Source organism: Diadema setosum, chromosome 8 (assembly GCF_964275005.1).
Source record: "Diadema setosum chromosome 8, eeDiaSeto1, whole genome shotgun sequence".
In the NCBI taxonomy this organism is placed as follows: Eukaryota; Metazoa; Echinodermata; class Echinoidea; order Diadematoida; family Diadematidae; genus Diadema; species Diadema setosum.
In genome coordinates, this window is record NC_092692.1 from 7,628,141 (window position 1) to 7,647,532 (window position 19,392).

At 38.3% G+C, this 19,392-nt stretch overlaps 2 protein-coding genes across 2 annotated transcripts in view; one reads left to right on the forward strand and one right to left on the reverse strand.

Annotated features, from left to right (window-relative positions):
- Positions 1-1,149: 1,149 nt before the first annotated feature.
- LOC140231903 (RNA pseudouridylate synthase domain-containing protein 1-like) lies at positions 1,150-6,943 on the reverse strand. Its single transcript, XM_072312054.1, has 6 exons — positions 6,789-6,943; positions 6,171-6,339; positions 5,105-5,256; positions 4,292-4,415; positions 2,402-2,612; positions 1,150-1,718 (listed from the first exon to the last, which is right to left on the reverse strand). The coding sequence occupies exons 2-6, from the start codon at positions 6,282-6,284 to the stop codon at positions 1,498-1,500; spliced, it is 822 nt and encodes a 273-aa protein (XP_072168155.1). The 5' UTR covers positions 6,285-6,339; positions 6,789-6,943; the 3' UTR covers positions 1,150-1,497.
- Positions 6,944-12,351: 5,408 nt separating this feature from the next.
- Positions 12,352-19,392, forward strand: part of LOC140231570 (protein sidekick-2-like) — a 136,945-nt gene continuing 129,904 nt past the window's right edge. Inside the window, exon 1 of the mRNA XM_072311708.1 lies at positions 12,352-12,668. Within this exon, the coding sequence (XP_072167809.1) occupies positions 12,605-12,668 (64 nt within the window). The 5' untranslated portion in view covers positions 12,352-12,604. The remainder of the gene's footprint in view (positions 12,669-19,392) is intronic.

Here is a 19,392-nt window from a genome sequence, read left to right on the forward strand (position 1 = left end):
TACAGTACAAGAAATAAACTGCCGTTTCATAGGCCCTAAAGCAAAACGACTAGGTCTAGAAACACTACTCCTTTGCATGAATGCGCGTACCGCATGACAACAGTGCGCTAGTGCCAGTGGTATTCAATCGAGCCACAAGTAACCTTTTGATACGTAGATCTAACTCCGATGGCTTTCACGTAGGCCTACCGCGAATTCGTTCTTCCGTGGAGTACGACCGTTGCCTGTTTATCACAAAGTAATTTCTAGAACAGTCGTTAATCAATCGTACGTAGGGCCTAGTTTCGTAGCGGTAGAGCCAGATTTTGTAATGAGAGATGTAAAAATTGTAGAAGACTAGACCAAATGCCGCTTTTGGTCTGGGTAAAGCAAGCTTGTTGACATTTTGTTTGTGGTGATGTATGAGAATGTGAACTTTCTGATAATGTAGGGCCTAATCTCTTCTGCCTGCAGTCACTGGTACAAGAGCTGTTTAGACTACGGACCTGGCCCTGGTCCAGGTCCTGCGCTAGTACAAGTAGCATAAAAACTTACTCAGTTCAGGCTCTGGTAATGTAATGGGAAATCCTTTGGCTTTCCTGTCACGACTGTCTAACATTGATTGGAGTAGGAGCTATCAGGACAACAATTCTTTCTCTCTCACAAGCGAAGGGCAGCTGCTCATCAAAGCTGCCATGCCAGTTTGACGAAAACAAATCAGTTGCAATTTCGTAATTCGCGCTTGCAGTGTTCTAGCGTGTGTCAGTGTGATGCTCATTTAATACCGCTAGCGCATTCTGTAAACGTAAGTGGTATGGTGCGTGTGGTCGGTCGACCGGTCACGATTACATTCGTAAGTATGTGTGTGTGTGTGCAAAGCGTCTCTGTGTATGTTGCGCGCATCATAACAATTGATTTTTGATTACGTCACCCCTCCAGATATAACGCCATTTGTTTAACGTAGTCGCTGTTATATTCCACGATTGTACGTAATTTACGTCATGTTATGAAATATAACGCTTCTCATCCTTGTGAACATGGTCACGTGACAGCATTTTGACCAATCACACATTGGTATCTAAATAGGTCATATAATATCAAAATACTATTCAACATATTTTCACTTTTCAAGCATAACGACAGTGCAATTGACTTTTTCCATTCGGCAGGGGGAATAACATCACCCCAACATGATGTCAGTAGCAAGTCACGGGAATGTGTATCTTTCATAGAATATGAAATTTGTGGGACTCTCTATATTTTCTTAATTTCTTTTCCATACATGGCATCATGGTGAAGTATTCTTCTCACCTAGTCACAGCTGCACCATAACTTGAGCAATTCTAAATTTTGCACGGACTGTCTGATTTTTGTCAAACTTTGCAGTGTGTTTTGCTTTGTTGCTGCATTCACTCATTGCACATATACAATGTACACGTACATGTATGTTTGGGTTTCAATCATGGTACATTGTGTGTGTGCAAGTATACCCTCTACTGTCCAGAACTTCTTCTTGTGTTATCTATGATCGTCATATGGCATCCATTTGCTGTCCTGACTATGAGTGAACACATCCTCGGCAGTCACATCAATGTTTTCACCAGGGATAGGCATGACAAGTCTGTGCGCTAGGAGCATCATGCGGTACGGAGAAACGTCCTTCCTCATGCTGTACGTGTAGTCTCCGACAATCGGATGACCGATGCTCTTGCAGTGCACCCGAAGCTGGTGTCGTCGCCCTGAGAGAAATCAGTCATGCAAATTTGTCACCAACACGGGAGCCATGGAGAGTTTGTAGCTTATAGGGGAGGGAGGGGGCGTCAGGGGTAATGTTCATGCCTGGGTAAAGGGGAAATTGTATACCTTCATGCAATCTTTCCCTCATGAAATTCATATTCTGAATCACATAATTACAAAACAATAAGGGAATATAAAATATTGATGAAGTCCTTCTTTTCTTTTCCTTTTTTTTTTGTACTGGGGAACCTCACTGAAACAAGGACCTTAAAACCGTAACACTTTGCTATATCAGGTTTCTCACTATATCGTAATACAAAAACAGAGAAATATTAAGAGATTGGACATGTAAAATTACCTTGTTATAAGAGGGTTTGTTGTATTGGACTTCTTTAAAATGAGATCCACTGCACAGCCATCCTCTGCAATTAATCATTGCAATGCTTCTGGCACTGAGGAAAAGGTGTGTGAAATCACCCTTACCACAATTCCTATTGAAGTAAAGCCCTCTTGATATACAGTTATACTTTAAAAACTGATACAAAAATTTAGTACGATCAGGTCTATTTTGGGTGACTGATTGAAATGAAATGAAGTCTTATGTTTGGTTTTAAGCATACTCTCTTTGCATTGTAATGATGGCTGTAGATGGCTATTCAAACCACAAATATCCCATTAGATTTACCGGTGTGAGGTTGTAGCAGCACTTTGGTGGCAGGCTCGCCTTCATACTCGCCCCTCGCTACCACCTGCAGCCGTGTCAGTGCAGTCAGCAGCCTGGTGCCTTGGGGGCACCTCCCATCATCAACCCTCATCATGTGGGTCAGGCCCTCCTCTGGGTTTTGATAGATGGACCGCCTTATCTCCAGCTCACTTCCCGCAACATGACCTCTGACCTTTAGTTCAGACAAAGAGAACAAAGAAAATACTATGTCATACCTGGGGAAGTTTTTCATTCAATAAAGTTGCCACGATTGCTGTCATTACACCCAAGAGGATTATGGTAGTCTGGGGAATTAACAATACACCAACAAAATGGTATGGCACACTAAGACCAATCCAGGTAATATGCTTTATTACTACCAGTGAAAGTTTATTCAGTATTGTTAATACACCATCATGAAAACATACAGGATGTTGCCACCAAAAGCACTTATGTGGCATAAAATTGTGGCAGCAAAGGAACAATTACACCTTACAACTGTCATAAACTTGGGGCAATCTAATATCCATTACAAACTTTTCATATGCTAAGTTGTGATTGAGACATTAGATTTTTCTGGATACTGGGAGTGCCCCCCCCCCCAAAAAAAAAAAAACAAACAAACAAACAAACAAACAAAAACAAAACAAAACAAAAACAAAACACTAAGTAAATAAATAAAAACGAAAAATGAAAAAAAAAAACGAAAAATGAAAAAATAGGGCTACTACATTTTACATCTGATGCTGAAAATGTATGCCTCTCAATCAACAAGAGGTTGCTGCAGTGTCACTCTAAACTTCAACATGTCCTATGAATGACATATAAGTCATATGACAGTCAATTGCAGCTCAGCTATTCCTTCACTTTTGCTTAAAGGGTGTGTACAGTTCTGGTCGAGGTGAGGATTTAGCTTTTAACGTTTTGCGAGATATTCAGAAACCACTCTATGAGATGTCAAAGAGCATGCAATTCTAAGGGGTATCAAAAGTTTATTTGATGAAAATCGGTTTTGAAATTGCTTAGATATCCAAAAACAAGGTGAAACAAAGAGATCCTAATAAAAGGCGTGGCCTGTCGCCTTTTATTATTATCATTTTTTTTGGATATCTCAGCCATTTGAAAACCAATTTTCATCAAATAAACGTTGAATCCTTCATGTTTATGTACACTCTACATCAACCCGACTTTACACTGTATGTATCTTTAGATCTTTAGCACTTGATAATACAGTGTACATGTAGTATCCCTACAATGTACACGTATTTGCCATGAAAAATTAACAATGTTCTGTTCCCATCACGTGTGTACATTCGTAGCACTGAGTACAGGCCCAGTATTATATTCAATGAACACTGCTCTACTTGTCCCTGTAAAAGATGGTATCAATCGTTTTGAATGCTGTACCTGCTGAGCATGCTGACAGTATTCCTGACATGTGTGTCTTTTAAAGGCCAGTGTGTACATGTACAGTTCTGGTTGAGGTGAGGATTTGGCTTTTAAAGTTTTGCGAGATATTCGGAAACCACTCTATAATATGTCAAAGAGCATGCAATTCTAAGGGGTATCAAAAGTTTATTTGATGAAAATCGGTTTTGAAATGGCTGAGATATCAACAAACAAGGTGAAACAAAGAGATCCTAATAAAGTTGTGGCCTGTCGCCTTTTATTATTATCACTTTTTTGGATATCTCAGCCATTTGAAAACCAATTTTCATCAAATAAACGTTGAATCCTTCTTAAGATTACATGCTCTTTCATATTTCATAAGAGGTTTCTCATTATCTCACTTAGGAATGTTCAAAACATGAATCCCCACCTCAACCAGTACTTTTCAGTCCCTTTAATATACTACATGTTCAAGTATCTTACCAGTGCCAGATACTGTTTGGTCACTTTGCGATTCTTGAACATCTCCATCCCGACAGCAGAAGCCTTCTTGTTGAGAGCGATGCACAGAACACCACTTGTTGAATAGTCCAAGCGATGCACAAATCTTATAGGGTAAATAAATTAGGAAGGGGGCTCACATGGGAAAAATACATGCAAATATGTGTGAAATGTTTGCCTAATGTTCTCTTATTTGGAATAAGGGAATTCAAAGTACCATAACTGAGTATTAAACTACAGCTTGGTAGTAGATTGGACTGTATTTTTAATACATCAAAACATAAACCAGAGTTTGGAGGGCAAGGCTCAAGACCTTTATGGTGGCTATACCTGTCCATTTTGCAATTGTATTTTATCATCATGTCATTTGCAAGTACACTGAAACTCAATAAATCTATCAACTTGCAAAAACATTGCCTCCTGTAAACACAAATACATTGTATATCCTCTCCAAGGGAGGATATTGCTAATTTTTCTGATGAAGAGGGATAATTCTTTCTTTTTCCATCAATCTGATTCTGAACAGCGAATTTGACTGGCAAAACTACCTTACAAGTCTAAGTTCATGAAACATATTCTACGTAACTGGGGATGAATAGACATGCACATATGAATTATCACACTTTTTTTTTTCTCACTAGCATCAAATGTGCAAATGCTGTATAAATCTGACTTATTCAGATAGAGCCAAGAGGTCGTTTTGATTTAACAAAATCAACTTACAATCGTGAGGTATTTCATTCACTTGATATCTCTAGCTTAAAAAAAAAAAAAAAAAATAGTTCATGAAATTACCGGAAACTGTGGCAGAGTTGTCCATCTACCAAGTCTGGGTAGAGATGTGCTAATTGTGTCTCCACAGTCACTGCATCTTCTGCCTTGTCACTGTTGATCTTAACATCATAGTGTTTGTCAACAACGATGTAGTTGTCACTTTTGTATAAAATCTGTTGACCACAAGCAAAAACATTAAAAAAAAACAATGTATCTTAAAATGTGTTTTTTTTTTTCATGTTGATGTAAAACTATTGGCAATACAGTGTACTTAATAAAGACACCTTGAATGAACAAAGGGCAACTTCCATACTTTCACCAGGAGCATGCTGGTGTAAGTGCAGACTTTTCCTTAGTTTAAATGCATGAATTCCTGTGTAAGTGATTTGAGGCTATGTCACATGCCTTCTGGGTCTATCTAATTGATAGCAATAACCTACACTATGTATGATCAGAGTGTGACAGATAAATGTGTATGAGTATGTATCTCTAGAGGAAAATATTGCCATTGCTGGATATTCAGTACTCGGGAGACTCTTAGTGTGACATCATCTCTATGGCTCATTCTAGAATGTCATTTCTGTTTGTCTTCTTATTTTGTGTTGGAGCTTTGGTGAAACTGTATCCTTCTTTCTTTCTTTCTTTCTTTAACCTGCCGAGGACAAATCCCGAGTATACTCGGGCAAGCGTCTGTGGGAAATGGGTGTTGTTGCAAAATCAAACTGTCCTCAACGGGTTAATGTACAGTACACATTTTTCAACATGGTCATTATGGAAATAACTGCCTAAAAGCTACCATGTACATGAAACCAAACCCAAAAGACTAAGGATAAATGGCCTTTCTTAAAGGCAACAGAAGTGATGTCAGTGAGCTCAACCAAGAACGTCAAAATTAAGTCAATGGTCATATCCAATGACGAACCAGAGCAGCAGCTCCTCGTCTTTATTTACATCATGGTAAACATCAACAGCTAAGAAGTAATTTATGATTTAAATCTCTGTATGTATCATATAACTTTCTTCACTTTTTTTCATACCTGTTTTTTTTTTTTTTTTTTTTTTTTTTTTTTTTTTTTTGTTTCATTACCTTTATGTCATCCAAGCTTGCTGGGGTATTCATTCCAAGTAGAACTCGACACAGGTATGAGTACTTCCAGCGAAGATAAACATGAACATGTTGACTCACTCTGCCTGCAAACATTCATGGGTGCTTTTCATGGATTGAAGTTGTGCAAATCATCTACAAATAGGCAAACCTGAAAAGAAAAATGACAAAGAGTACATGGTAAGCATTTTATCCATCCATCTTGCTACATCTGCAGGCATGAAACAAATCAAAGTTCAGTATACCGTACCACACTATGTATTATATTTTCTTCAACAGATGAGGCAATAGGCAGGTCAGGTTAGACCCTTTTCAGGAGAAAATTCATGAAACAATGTGCATTTCCTTCCCAGCTCATTCTCAACTATTTGGGGCTTGATGATTGCCTTCCTGATAAGGCTAAGGGCAAGGGTCTGTATCATTCTATCATTAAACTACATCAAGGTCAGGAGGGGTATACAGCCACACACGTGGTTGTATCCATAATAATCCCTGTTGCTGGATACAGCCACACACACCCGCGTGCACATCATACATCATCATTTCTTCAATAGTATTCCTCTGTATAAACGTTTACTGAAGAAAACTCATAATCCATACCTTTATCCCACTGCTTATTAGTTATGATAATCTCTTGCAACATGTTTTTGTTTTGTTTTGTTTTTTTCTTTAGAAGGTTTTTAGGCCTAGGCACCTACTTCATTTCTAAACATTTGCTAAATTGTTTTTTCTCCATGGTTTTTTGATCTGGTCGCAGTAAGGTCCTACCAGCTAGATGCAAGTTCGGCACTTTCATCTTGTTACTATACATGCTAAACTCAAATTAAGGAAGAAACAGAAAGTCGGCTATGCCGGGTTTTGTGACATGTTGACGTGCTGTGCTGTGGCGTGACAGTGCTAGTCAGTGACTTAAAGGGGAAGGCTAGTAACTGATCTGTGGGAATCAGTGGAAATGCTGGGAGATGATTGTTGCAATCCTTATGGGATTCATTCAAGAGTTCATTGTATATCTATTGTTGTGTGAATATGATTTGCTTCAGAATGGTCTCATATTCAAGTAGTCTAATGTGCAGTTTAATGCTTCCAGGTTAGCGTCCCTGGTCAGTGACGGAGCATTAATCTGCACATTACTTGAATATGAGACCGTTCTGAAGCAAATCATTTTCACACAACAATAGATATACAATGTACTCTTGAATGAATCCCATAAGGATTGCAACAATCATCTCCCAGCATTTCCACTGATTCCCACTGATCAGTTACTAGCCTTCCCAATTAGAAATTGGTGGGACTGAGCAATGACCCATCATACGACATCATACTGACAATCTAGATATAAATGACAGGCTAACATGCGCGTGCGTGTAGGGCGATGAACATTTTCCCGATTACTTACCGCCACTTGATTTAGGCTCCTCTATTTATTTTATATCATTGTGGACGCTGTCTTCTTTTCTTGGTGCAGTCCTAGAAGGTTGACTCACTGTGTTGAATTGCGGGTCCATACATTTCATAGACACGATGTACGTGTGCTGTTCCCAGCGCACGAACCATCTTCCATCCTACGTTTTGCTAGTATAGCGCCATCTAACAACAATTTACCCGTAAACATCTACGCAGCTAACTGCGTCTTCCATGAGCCTTCTCCTCAGTTTCTTACTTTCTTTTTCATTCTGTCTTTCATTCTCTCTCTCTTTCTCTACTGTCCTTCTGTCTTTCCTTTTTTTATCCCTTTATTTCTTCTTCATCTTCTGTTTGTTTTTTCGTTTTTCCATCGTCTTCACCTCCTTTTGTCTCTTTAGCCATCATAAGTTTTCTCCTCTTTCACTTTCTAATATCCATCAATCACCATATCAATCCATCTTTTTCCATCTCAATTCAAAGTGGCAATTCATTTCTTTCGATACCAATCACTACTCTCTAAAAAAAATCGAGTGAAGATATTCACTCTTAAAGGAGTGAATACAAAAAAGAGTGAATTTAGAGTGATATTGGAGTGAATTTTGAGTGAAAATGTTCATTTTCACTCATTTTGGAGTGACCTCAGGGATCACTCGAAGATTTAGGAGTGATCCCTGAGGTCACTCCAAAACGAGTGAAAATGAACATTTTCACTCAAAATTCACTCCAATTTCACTCTTAATTCACTCTTTTTTTGTATTCACTCCTTTAAGAGTGAATATTTTCACTCGATTTTTTTTAGAGAGTACACAATGAAGATAAAAGATAATTTATGCGCACTGAAGGATGGCATAAAATCCGTTTAATCCGTGGCACAAAAAGCAGTTTGTCAGCCATGTTGGCGAACATTGCAACACATAACAAATGCATTGTTTCCACTTTAATATACCGCTATATCTCTGGGATGGATGAGGGTATGTATACCCGTCTGTTTAGAACACTGCCCTATAATGGTGGTTCATGAAAAGTGTCATCGCAAAACGAGTTATCTGGATTCTTATCAAGATTTGAGATAGTTGAGACCTGCGAGTCACAACCAAGGAAATAATGAAAGAAAATTTGGGATATTTTTAATCATATAAATACTGAATTATACATATATATTTTTTTCTTGTTATGCAAAAAGTGAGGACTATATCACTTGAAATGTTGTATTTTGCTCTATCTGATTGCGGACTTAGTACAGAATGTTCAAAAATACGTAGCTGCACTTTTAATAATACATGCAGCACTTAACCCAATTTTCCATGAAACTCTTCATTATACACCTCATAAATATCGCACAATTTTAATGAAGAATATACGTTTTTATTTACATGTTTATTGCTTTTCTATGAACCCAGTGTTCTTTGCATGATTGTGATGCCACTATATCCAATACTAATATGCTAAATCAAATATGTTTGTGAACGCTTCGAACCGGGCCTCGGATCAATCAGTATGGGTTTAACTTTGTTGTACATCGGACATGTACTTTTTGTTTTCATTCATCCAGTATGTTGCACCGAAAGTATATGCAACCAGCCTTACAATTTCGAAAGGAACCAAATACACTACTCTATACCCGGAGACAAAAGTCCCTCAAAATGATTAATATAAAAAGATATACATTTTCAAAACGTAAAAGCTGCACACAGAGGTATTCTCCACATATTTCCTTCTTGTTAAATTGCTTTATGATAATCATTCTATGCACAGCACTTTTATGCCTTGCCATGATAGACGTTTGATACACACTTAGTGTATATAGATAATCAAGTAAATGTGCAAAAAAGTACCTTTTTTGAATTAAGAATGAATAAACACATGAATTTGATAATGATAGTTATGTCCAGCCAATTTCCTTTGCTTCTTCTGAAAACGAAAATCGTCTTAACTGCCCATCTTTATCGTATGAACATCACTATAAATCTCTGTCATTCTAAAGATGACGATCTGAGCATTTTTTTAAGAGTCATGTATCTTCACTTATTCCCATGGACTTACGAGGAATATATTCATTTCATTTCATTTATTTTCACCGTATGCATATACATGAAAATGTGGCAATCGCGTGACAAGTATAACATGACAATGTGACAAAACAAATCAACAAGCAAACAAACAACCAAAGTTATCAAGTGAAGGGGTTAATGAGAAGGCAATGGGCCCGTATTTAAAACTAACCCCGGGAAAATAAATACAGTGTTTTGTCTCTTTTTTCTATGACTGACAAAAAAGTCGGCACACACGCGCAAATTACACAAACCCAAGCACACTAACAATGCACAAGATGTACGTTCACAAACACACCCCTATATCGTATATGCTATAATCTCTTCAATTCAGAATGATATTGATTAATTCCAGAGTACCTTTCAAGTAAAATACGCGTGAAAGCTGTCTTAAAGCTTTTTACTGTTTTCTCTCACATCAGAGTGTAAATAGAATTCCAGATTTGAGGGCCTTGAAAAAAATATTCATTTTATAAAGTTAAGGATAGACATCGTCTCTCTCCCGGTAAACATCGTTAATTATATCACCCTGAAGTATCGGCCTATATGGTTCTCCCCTGGTGAACGGACTGAAATTATCACAACAGTGTGTGTGTGTGTGTGTGTGTGTGTGTGTGTGTGTGTGTGTGTGTGTGTGTGTGTGTGTGTGTGTGTGTGTGTGTGTGTGTGTGTGTGTGTGTGTGTGTGTGTGTGTGTGTGTGTGTGTGTATGCCTGTGTATGTGTGTGTGTGTAGTGTGTGTGTGTTTTTTTTAAATAATAAATGCAAGTTCCTTATAATCGATATAGCCAACCCTTTAGATTTCTGCCCCTGAAAGGTTTTATGATTTACAGATTCAGATTTTGACGCTATATATAGTGCTACCATTTTGGAGGAGGAACTTGAAAGTTAGCCCCCAATCACACATTGTCGTCCTTTGACCCTATTGCCCGAAAACCCCCACAAAACCCCACAAAACAAAACAAACCAAACAACAACACAAACATGCTGTATCATTGTGATAATAAAAATATATATAACAAAAATCAAAGTTTATAGAAGCAGTGGAACATTGAATATTGTAACTACATAAAGAATACCAACAATCAATGTGCCACAAATTATGAACAATCTGAATATATCACCAGAACAACGGATCCGACCTACATACCAACTGTCATGACTTATTATGTATTACTGTAAAGTTCAAACGTTACATCATTATATTACTTTGCTGTTTGTGTTGGTGTATGCAACAATATTGCATCTTACACTCAACAAGGTTTAAAAATGTGTTCACATCGTAGTTATGATACTTTTATTACTGCTCCATGACGTCCGCATGACGAATATAATAACACATGCCAATTCCCTTCAGCATGAAATGAAATATGAAAAATATGTTTGTGTTGGTGTATGCAACAATATTGCATCTTACACTCAACAAGGTTTAAAATGTGTTCACATCGTAGTTGTGATACTTTTATTACTACTTCATGACATCCGCATGACGAATATAATAACACATGCCAATTCCCTTCAGCATGAAATGAAATATGAAAAATATGTTTGTGTTGGTGTATGCAACAATATTGCATCTTACACTCAACAAGGTTTAAAATGTGTTCACATCGTAGTTGTGATACTTTTATTACTACTTCATGACATCCGCATGACGAATATAATAACACATGCCAATTCCCTTCAGCATGAAATGAAATATGAAAAAGAAAAAAAAATCTATAGACGTATAAACAGAGATTAATAGGCCCCATATTGTAAAAGGTAGATTTCATAGGTAACATCAATCAAATTCGCCTGGAACTCACACTCTAATCATTGCAAAATCCATTATGAATTCTAGAAAATAAACTAACATATTTATGTAACAACGGATTGCGTTGCCCACTACCCACAATACCGGTACGGGGGTGTAAATTACCACCAACCAAGCAGCAGATACAGATTCCACGGTAACGCCGCTGGAGCTAGATACGGCGGCGGTGTGTGCGTGAAGTAATGCAGTGCATTGGGAATCAGGGAGTTTCAAAAACAGTACACACTGCACAGTGATTGGAGTTGTGTGCGTGAGCATGCAGTGGCATAGTGCTGTGTGATGTGAGGGATCCCGGGAACGGTAGTAAGGAGGACCCGAGAAGCCTCTCCTATTGATAAACTCTTCTTCTACAAAGTGGGATTCCATTCCGCTTCATCTGCTAGATCTGTGATCTAACGGATTATTATGACATGATTTTCATCGTCTGTTTACCAGTTTGCAGTGACCATCCCTTCGTCGTGAAGAATCGTACAACATTCTAGACGCTTTCGCCGCGTTCTTTCTCCACCCCTACGAGTTTTTACCCCTGTGCGAGCACATCATCCAAGCCAGCCCTCCGGAATCAACAGGATCTCGCTCCGCTCCTCGCTCGCTTGACCGCTAGCAAGCGCTGGCAATCACATGGGCCGAGCACACTCATAAACTGGTACCACTGCCACTGGTCAGTCAGTGATGTCCATTCTCTACCACAACATACCAGGATCAAGACTGCCCAGGAACAATAAAAGATCATTTTGTATTATTTTTAGATCTAACGTTAAACGAAGCCGGTAACATTATTGAATGAATGGTCACTTCTTTAGCTGTGGGATGTGGAGTACCACACAACACAGCTCTGTTGTCAGAATCAACTAACAACTTTCTTGCCCCGTATCGCAATAGTGATACTTTTATTACTTATCTATAGACCAGTCTATATAGGAATGAGGATAAATGGAGTAGTTTCTATGCATTGTTTGTATGACTTGCTGATTTTCAGCTAGAAATCATCTTCGAGGAGAAACTTTTGATTCAGTTACTCTGTTTGCAAGGGAAGCAACCTCAGCCTCTTGTTTTGTGGAGTTGTACACACAGCACAGAGAGGTCGGAGGTTTGAAGTTTGGATTAAATGTGGTGAATTGACACCAGAGCTGTGGCAGTGGAACCATGGATATTCTCACCAGATTAGCTGCAGTCCTGCTCTTCGAGACCCTGTGTGTCGGTCTGTCAGGTGAGCTGATCTTGTTTTACTCTGACCTTCCTTGATATTTTGTAATAATTCAATTGTATTTTGCTCAGATATGTTTGTTGTTATTGCTTTTTTAGTGAGTACAACTCGAATAACATTGAGTACAGCATCATTTTCCGTCAATAAGTTTTTGATTGTAAATGGGATTGACGATTTAATGTCTTCCGAGTCCTTTGAGTTCTCTTCTTCTGGAGGAAGCACTCAAATTCAAGATATTGATGAATCGTGTAAAACTCCAAAGTGAGACAATGCTCCTTCTCACAATAAATTAACAAGTGGAATAAGTTACCATCATTTGTAGTTGACATCCCATCAGCGAACTGTTTTGGCCCAAATTCACGAAGGTGGTACAAATGAAACAATGGTTTACTGTAAAGCCAAGTGTCGCAAGGAATATTTCGTTACGAGAGGTCATTTCTTCAACAAAATGACCGTTTTGTTGACGAAATTATCATTTCGTGGACGAAATTATTATTTCGTGGACGAAATGTTCATTTAGTTACAAAATGTCATTTTGTTACAAAATAATCATTTCATCGACGAAATGACTGACTTCGTAACGATATTCCATGCGACACTTGGCGCTTCATGGTTTTTGTCCATGGTTTAAAACCATTGTTTCATTTGTGCCACCTTCCTGAATTTGGGCCTTTGAGTTTAAAATTTTGAGAGATTCTGGTGTCAGAACAATAAGAAACATAACCCCAAAGAGATATTTTCCTGTCTGTGCGATACATTTTCTGCAAACAACCTACCAAAGAGTTATGAAATTTATCATGGTGAGACAGAGGGGCAAATACAGCTGTAATGTAATAAAATAGTACTTCCCTTGGTTTGTTGATAGTTCAAATTCATGCGTGTGTTTTGATGCATGATGGGAAGCATTTTGCACCATTTCGATATTGTTTGGTCCAGCAGTCTGCTTGGTTACTATTGAATTTAGTAGGGCTGGATGGGGATAACTTGTCTTTGCTCTTAAGTAAAAAAACAACAAAAAACAAAGTTGCCACAATATCAAGGGATTGAAACAGAACATCATCCTGCCATACACTGTCACCGCAAAAGAAAAAAAAAAAAGATAGGCTCATCAAGAAACAAAACCATCTCTTTGATTCTATGTTTATGAAATATATATTCTATATATACCTGTAAATAGACACCTTCATCTCTGCGGTATCTGTTTGAATATAAATGGCTATAAATTAGTAGTGTAACTGAAACTAGGAGCTATGCTGTGCTACTACTCTGCATTTCTTACATGCTATGTATTTCTTTCGATAGTTATGATGATGATGATGATGATGATTCATGATGATGATGATTATGATGATTCATGATGATGATGATGATGATGATGATGATGATGATGATGGTGATGTTGACGTCTGGCATTGAACCTACAGCATCTGTCGCGACAGGGAGTCTGTGAAGGTTGGAGGCAAGGATCAATTCTGTGATGTTCCGCCGCATCAAAGTTTCGGCTGCAATGCCAAGGCTTCCATCTGTCTTCGTCCATTTCGGAAAGCCAATTTTATGTTGTCCTTCATTAACGAGTGCTCCAAAGGAACGGCATTCTACATTGTTTTCTGAGCACTGCTTCTTCTGGTATTGGATGAAAAAGCAGCTTAAAAGTCACCTACAAGTAGTCTGCATTCGCTGCTGATGATTTGATAGCAATAACAGTGCTATTAAAGACACTGATGGGATTATTTTGTAGACATTGGGGATGTGGGAAAAGTAAAGAAGATGATCACAAAAGCTGGATTTGTATCAGAGTCCAAATGTATCTAGTAAGACATTAATTTTGACTCTATTTGGTAGAGACTGAGGTGAAAAAAAAAACATTGTATTGTTATGTAATAATGTATTAATGGCATACTTGATTGCACAAATGTGTACTTACAATGTAATTGTATACCAGTATACATTGTACTTGAAATACAATAGGTGCGTACTTGAAGTTGATCATTTATTTGGATAGATACATGTACATGTAATAATGCTCCTCTTTTGCTATATAATCAACTACAATTGTATGATCTTTCAAATACTACATACAGTTACATTGTAAGTACTGTTTTTTCCCCCATTAGATCAACACACATACAATGTACAAATGCCAGCAGCTTGTCAAAGTTGATATGAAGCATGCCACTTCATTTATTGCTTGCAGCATCAGAATGTGACAATAGATCAAATCCATTCATGTTTGCACAGACTATCTGGGATTTTTCACATGTACTCTGTGCCTATTTTTATGTAAATCCTGTCTCAATTAAGACATTGGTACTTTAAATGCCTCTCTGCATTGGTGCTTTAAATGTCTAGCTGTCTACACTGTAATTCATCAGATAATGCTCCATTTTCCTGTAATTGATAAGGAAGTCATTTTATGTACTTTGAGCAAGCTGGAATCTAATATGAGCAAGGAGATTGCCTGCACACCATGGTATTAGGATGAAAGCCGCCAGTTTTATGTGCGTGTCGGTGACTCACACTAAACAAGACCTATAAATGCAATGGGAAACACCCAAATGGCAACGAATTGTGGCAGGGAAAGTCTGCATGAATTGAGCATCTTTTTGGGGAAAAATGAATGTGTCCACATGTGGGATTTTAAGAATGCAGTCATGGAAATGAATGAGAATGGCACTGAATGTGTGTGTGTGTGTGTGTGTACTGTATGTTGGGCGGGGGGGGGGGGGGTTGTCTTTGAATCAAAATGCAAGTTCCTTAAAAAATGAAATGTAGCATGAGCCATTAATGATCTTGTGTATGTTGAAGTAAGTTTAGCTACATTGTAAGATCTAAGATATGAATCAAGTATACAGTACATCATACATAACGTTTAATGCATGTTAACCCATTGAGGACGGTTTGATTTTGCTACAACACGCATTTCCCTAGACACCTGCCTGAGTACATGTATACTCGGCTCTCGTCCTCAACAGGATAAGAATCTTCAATGTTCTGTGTATGTGTACATTTCTCTCTTCTTTTGCTTAGTTCGGTATGGCCTTTCTGAGGGCTTCTAACAACCAAATTGTACTACAGTACTTTAGTTGTGTATGAAATCATTATCATCGAGAAGAATTTGTTGTGTTGAGGTCAGGTTTATGGACACTGAATTGATATTGAGGCAAAATTTGGCAAGAATAGGATCTTACATTTGTACATTGGAAGCATTGCTGATCTCTGTACTTATGAAATGGAGCAGCTGGTTAAGTAATTACATGTAAATCTAGTTGAATTTATTCATAAGAGAATACCATCTGGAAGGGTGATTGTTCTAACCTCGCATTTGAAAAAAACATTGTGGAAACATGGCAGAGTAAGTGAGCTTACATTTTATGTAGTCTCTACATAGCAATGAATGCAATATGGATGGACTGTAGACTGGTCAAGAGGTCAACAGGGTCAACAGGGGTACCTGTCAAATGCTTATAGTTTAGATGGCACAGCTGGTGGAATAGAGGGTACACACTAGGCGTGTCTTCATCAGCCCGAAGTTCAAACTAGCGGGACATTTTGCGGTCTTAGAAAATAGCCCGATAGAGCGAATGTGCGTCTTCATCAGCTCGAACAGCCTACTTTGGGAAATTAGTCCGAAAATTGACGCATGCGCACTTTGCATCATTACTCTGCCTAGCTCGCTGTTCGAAAGTGGATTTCCCCGCTCAAAATCTCCTACAACACCGTACATTTGTATGTACGATACAACCAGGGAGGTGAGCAGTACAGCAAATTCTCTCCAAAGGGATATTGATAACGCTACTCTTCTGTCCATTGACACATCTTATATGAAATGAACGAATGACAATTTTTAAACAAATCCAGAATACACACAATCTGCAAGAATCTTTAGCTAAGGTAGAGTGGACCAGAAGGAGAAGTTTACAAAAAACAGCTAGCATGCACGGAATCACCTCCCTGGTTTTAAAGATGTCAACAACAGTAGGCCTAGTACACACATGTGATCCTTGAATACGCCGTGAGTGTATGCACTATAAATACACAATCACTAACTTGTACATGCGCCAGCTGGCTAACCAGAAGCGTGGAGGGATCGAGAAAATTTCGGGCTGATGGAGACCTACCCGACAAAGCGCGCTATTTCACGAATTAGCGCTCTAGTTCACGAACTAGACCAAGATTTTGGGGGAAATTTTCCCGATCAATGTAGTGCGCTATTTGCGTCTTCACTACACAGATAGCGCGCTATTTTGACATCGGACTAGTTTGGTAACCGCAAGATAGCACGCTATTTTGAAACTTCGGGCTGATGAAGACACGCCTACTATGGACATTGTGCCTGCAGACTGTCTCAACAATACAATGACTCATAAGAGTCTGTCCAAAGTCTGTTCGTTGAAAGGATCTCAGCCCATTTACTGTATTGTGAAGAGCACATACTGATCAAATGGACAGTATTTGCAAGGGTTTGCCGGTAAAGAGCAAACAGTGCTAAATGGTAACAAACCATGTTGTCTGATTCGCCCTTGTTGAATGATATAAAAACACATGTGTAAATGCAGGTTGAACAGCTTTGCCATTTGAAATACAAATTAGTACATGTACCACGGTATGTAAAAGGGTCCCCATCGTATCTGTGTGGGGAATTATCATTCAGTTGTTTCATCTTACAGTGCATACGTACCAGTCAAGATGTCGAGTTTAAACTTAAAGACTGTATCACTTGGTAGATTGAAAAAAGAAAAAGAGGTTCTAAGAAAAGAAACAATGCTTATTTGTTCAGTTTTAAAGGGACTGTACAGTACTGGTTGAGGTGGGGATTCATGTTTTGAAGATTCCTTCATGTAAGTGAGATAATGAGAAACCTTTTATGAAAAATGAAAGAGCATGTAATTTTAAGAAGGATTCAACGTTAAATTGATGAAAACTGGTTTTCAGATGGCTGAGATATCCAAAAAAGTGATAATAATTATTAGGCGACAGGCCACACTTTTTATTAGGATTCTTTGTTTCACCTTGTTTTTGGATATCTCAGCCATTCCAAAACCGATTTTCATCAAATAAACTTTTGATACCCCTTAGAATTGCATGCTCTTTTACATCTCACATAGTGGTTTCTGAATATCTCGCAAAACGTTAAAAGCTAAATCCTCACCTCGACCAGAACTGTACACACCCTTTAGTGCCAGATCTGCCATTTATCCATCACCATAAGGTATTACATTAGCAAAAGTACATCTTTGTGTCATAGAAACAGTAGTAGGAGCAATCAGGATATTGATAGCAATACACAGTAGGCAGATCATTACTTGTGGTACATTGCTATTACCACAGTACTTAATTCTCAATAAATTTTGTTCGTATCTGTATAGATTTGGTCTGCTGCAGTGTATGCCCATTAGGTTGTTCGGATTGATCTACAGACTTAGCTCTGTGGCTAGATTTGATGGCCCTATATACACCAGTCAATTGCAGGATGTGGTTTGTAGATAGCAAATTCTGAGCAGGAGTTTGTGGCTGATGTCTCAAGTTCATGATATGCCATCCTGCGTGTAATGAACAGATGAGCCTAATCCATCAGTCTCGGCCTTTTTGAGCGGTGCGTGTCAGTGACGAATTGCCCCTGCTTCACTGTGGCGCATTGTATCTGAACTGTAGAACGTGTTGCTCTGAACATTTCAAATTTGAGCAAAAAAGAGACTAGTAACACTGTAGCAAAACATTTGGTAAACCTGAAGTGCATTTATTTAAAGTTCATACAGTACACAGGTCCCAAAGTTGCACTGACCTTGTTAGTATTGTACATTCTATCTTTGATGCAGAGGTATGGAGAGGACAAATTTGCTTACTTTGAGTTGTAAAAATAGAAATAAAAAGTACCCAGAGTTGGTTAAAAAATGAAAAACAGAATCCAAACCAACTAACAAACTTGAAGTTGTGAAAATGAAAGTATTCTTCCAAGAATAATATTTTTTTTTCTTGACCATCAAATTGAAGTATGCTGACATGGCAACATGTGGTATTTTTTATTGTTATCATTATCATTATTATTTTTTTTTGGTAAAGATGTAGATTGCCCAGACAGTGGAATGTTAGTGGTTTAGAAAGAAAGTGGTTTCTCTGTGGGTAGGAAGATATTTGGGAGTAGAAACCTGACACTTCGTGCTGTAGTATTTTCTCTTGGGGTGAACTCCAAAGGTGCAGGTGCGAGGGGCACATTGCATGTGTCTGTGTGTCATGAGCTTGCTCATTCTGGCAGTAACCATGCCGAGTGACTGGGCAGACCAGTAGAGGAAAGCTTAAAGTGGAGAAGGGGGGTGGTGCCGGCTATCACTGTGCAATTCTGACCTTTTACGTTTTGAGATGAAGTTTGAGTGGTCCCCTTGCACACACTCACACACACACACACACACACACACACACACACATCACAAGCATAAATCCAGAATTCATATCCACATGAAAATGAATGCAAATATGGCCCAAAATTGCAAGAATACAAAGTCGTTTTTAAGATGTATTAATGAGTTGGTAAACATTAACCAGTGATGTCCAAGGGGATACTTCACTTTGAAGAATTTAAGTTTAATGAATTATATTGGCTGGAAATGAATTGTTCAATAAAAGAGCTATCACAGCCATTTGTAAAAGTACATAATATGTACATGGAAAGTACCTGTAGGTTCAGGTTGCAGGGCACTTTGAGGACTGAATTTGATTTTGGCTGAAATTT

Bases quoted from the DNA above. Each gene is read 5' to 3' on its own strand.
- LOC140231903 (XM_072312054.1), bottom strand. From the start codon at position 6,284: ATGTTTGCAGGCAGAGTGAGTCAACATGTTCATGTTTATCTTCGCTGG. The intron at 5,257-6,170 runs GTAATGAAACAA...TGTGGTCAACAG, and splicing joins CAAGCTTGGATGACATAAAG to ATTTTATACAAAAGTGACAA. The intron at 1,719-2,401 runs GTAAATCTAATG...GATTTCTCTCAG, and splicing joins GCTGCTACAACCTCACACCG to GGCGACGACACCAGCTTCGG.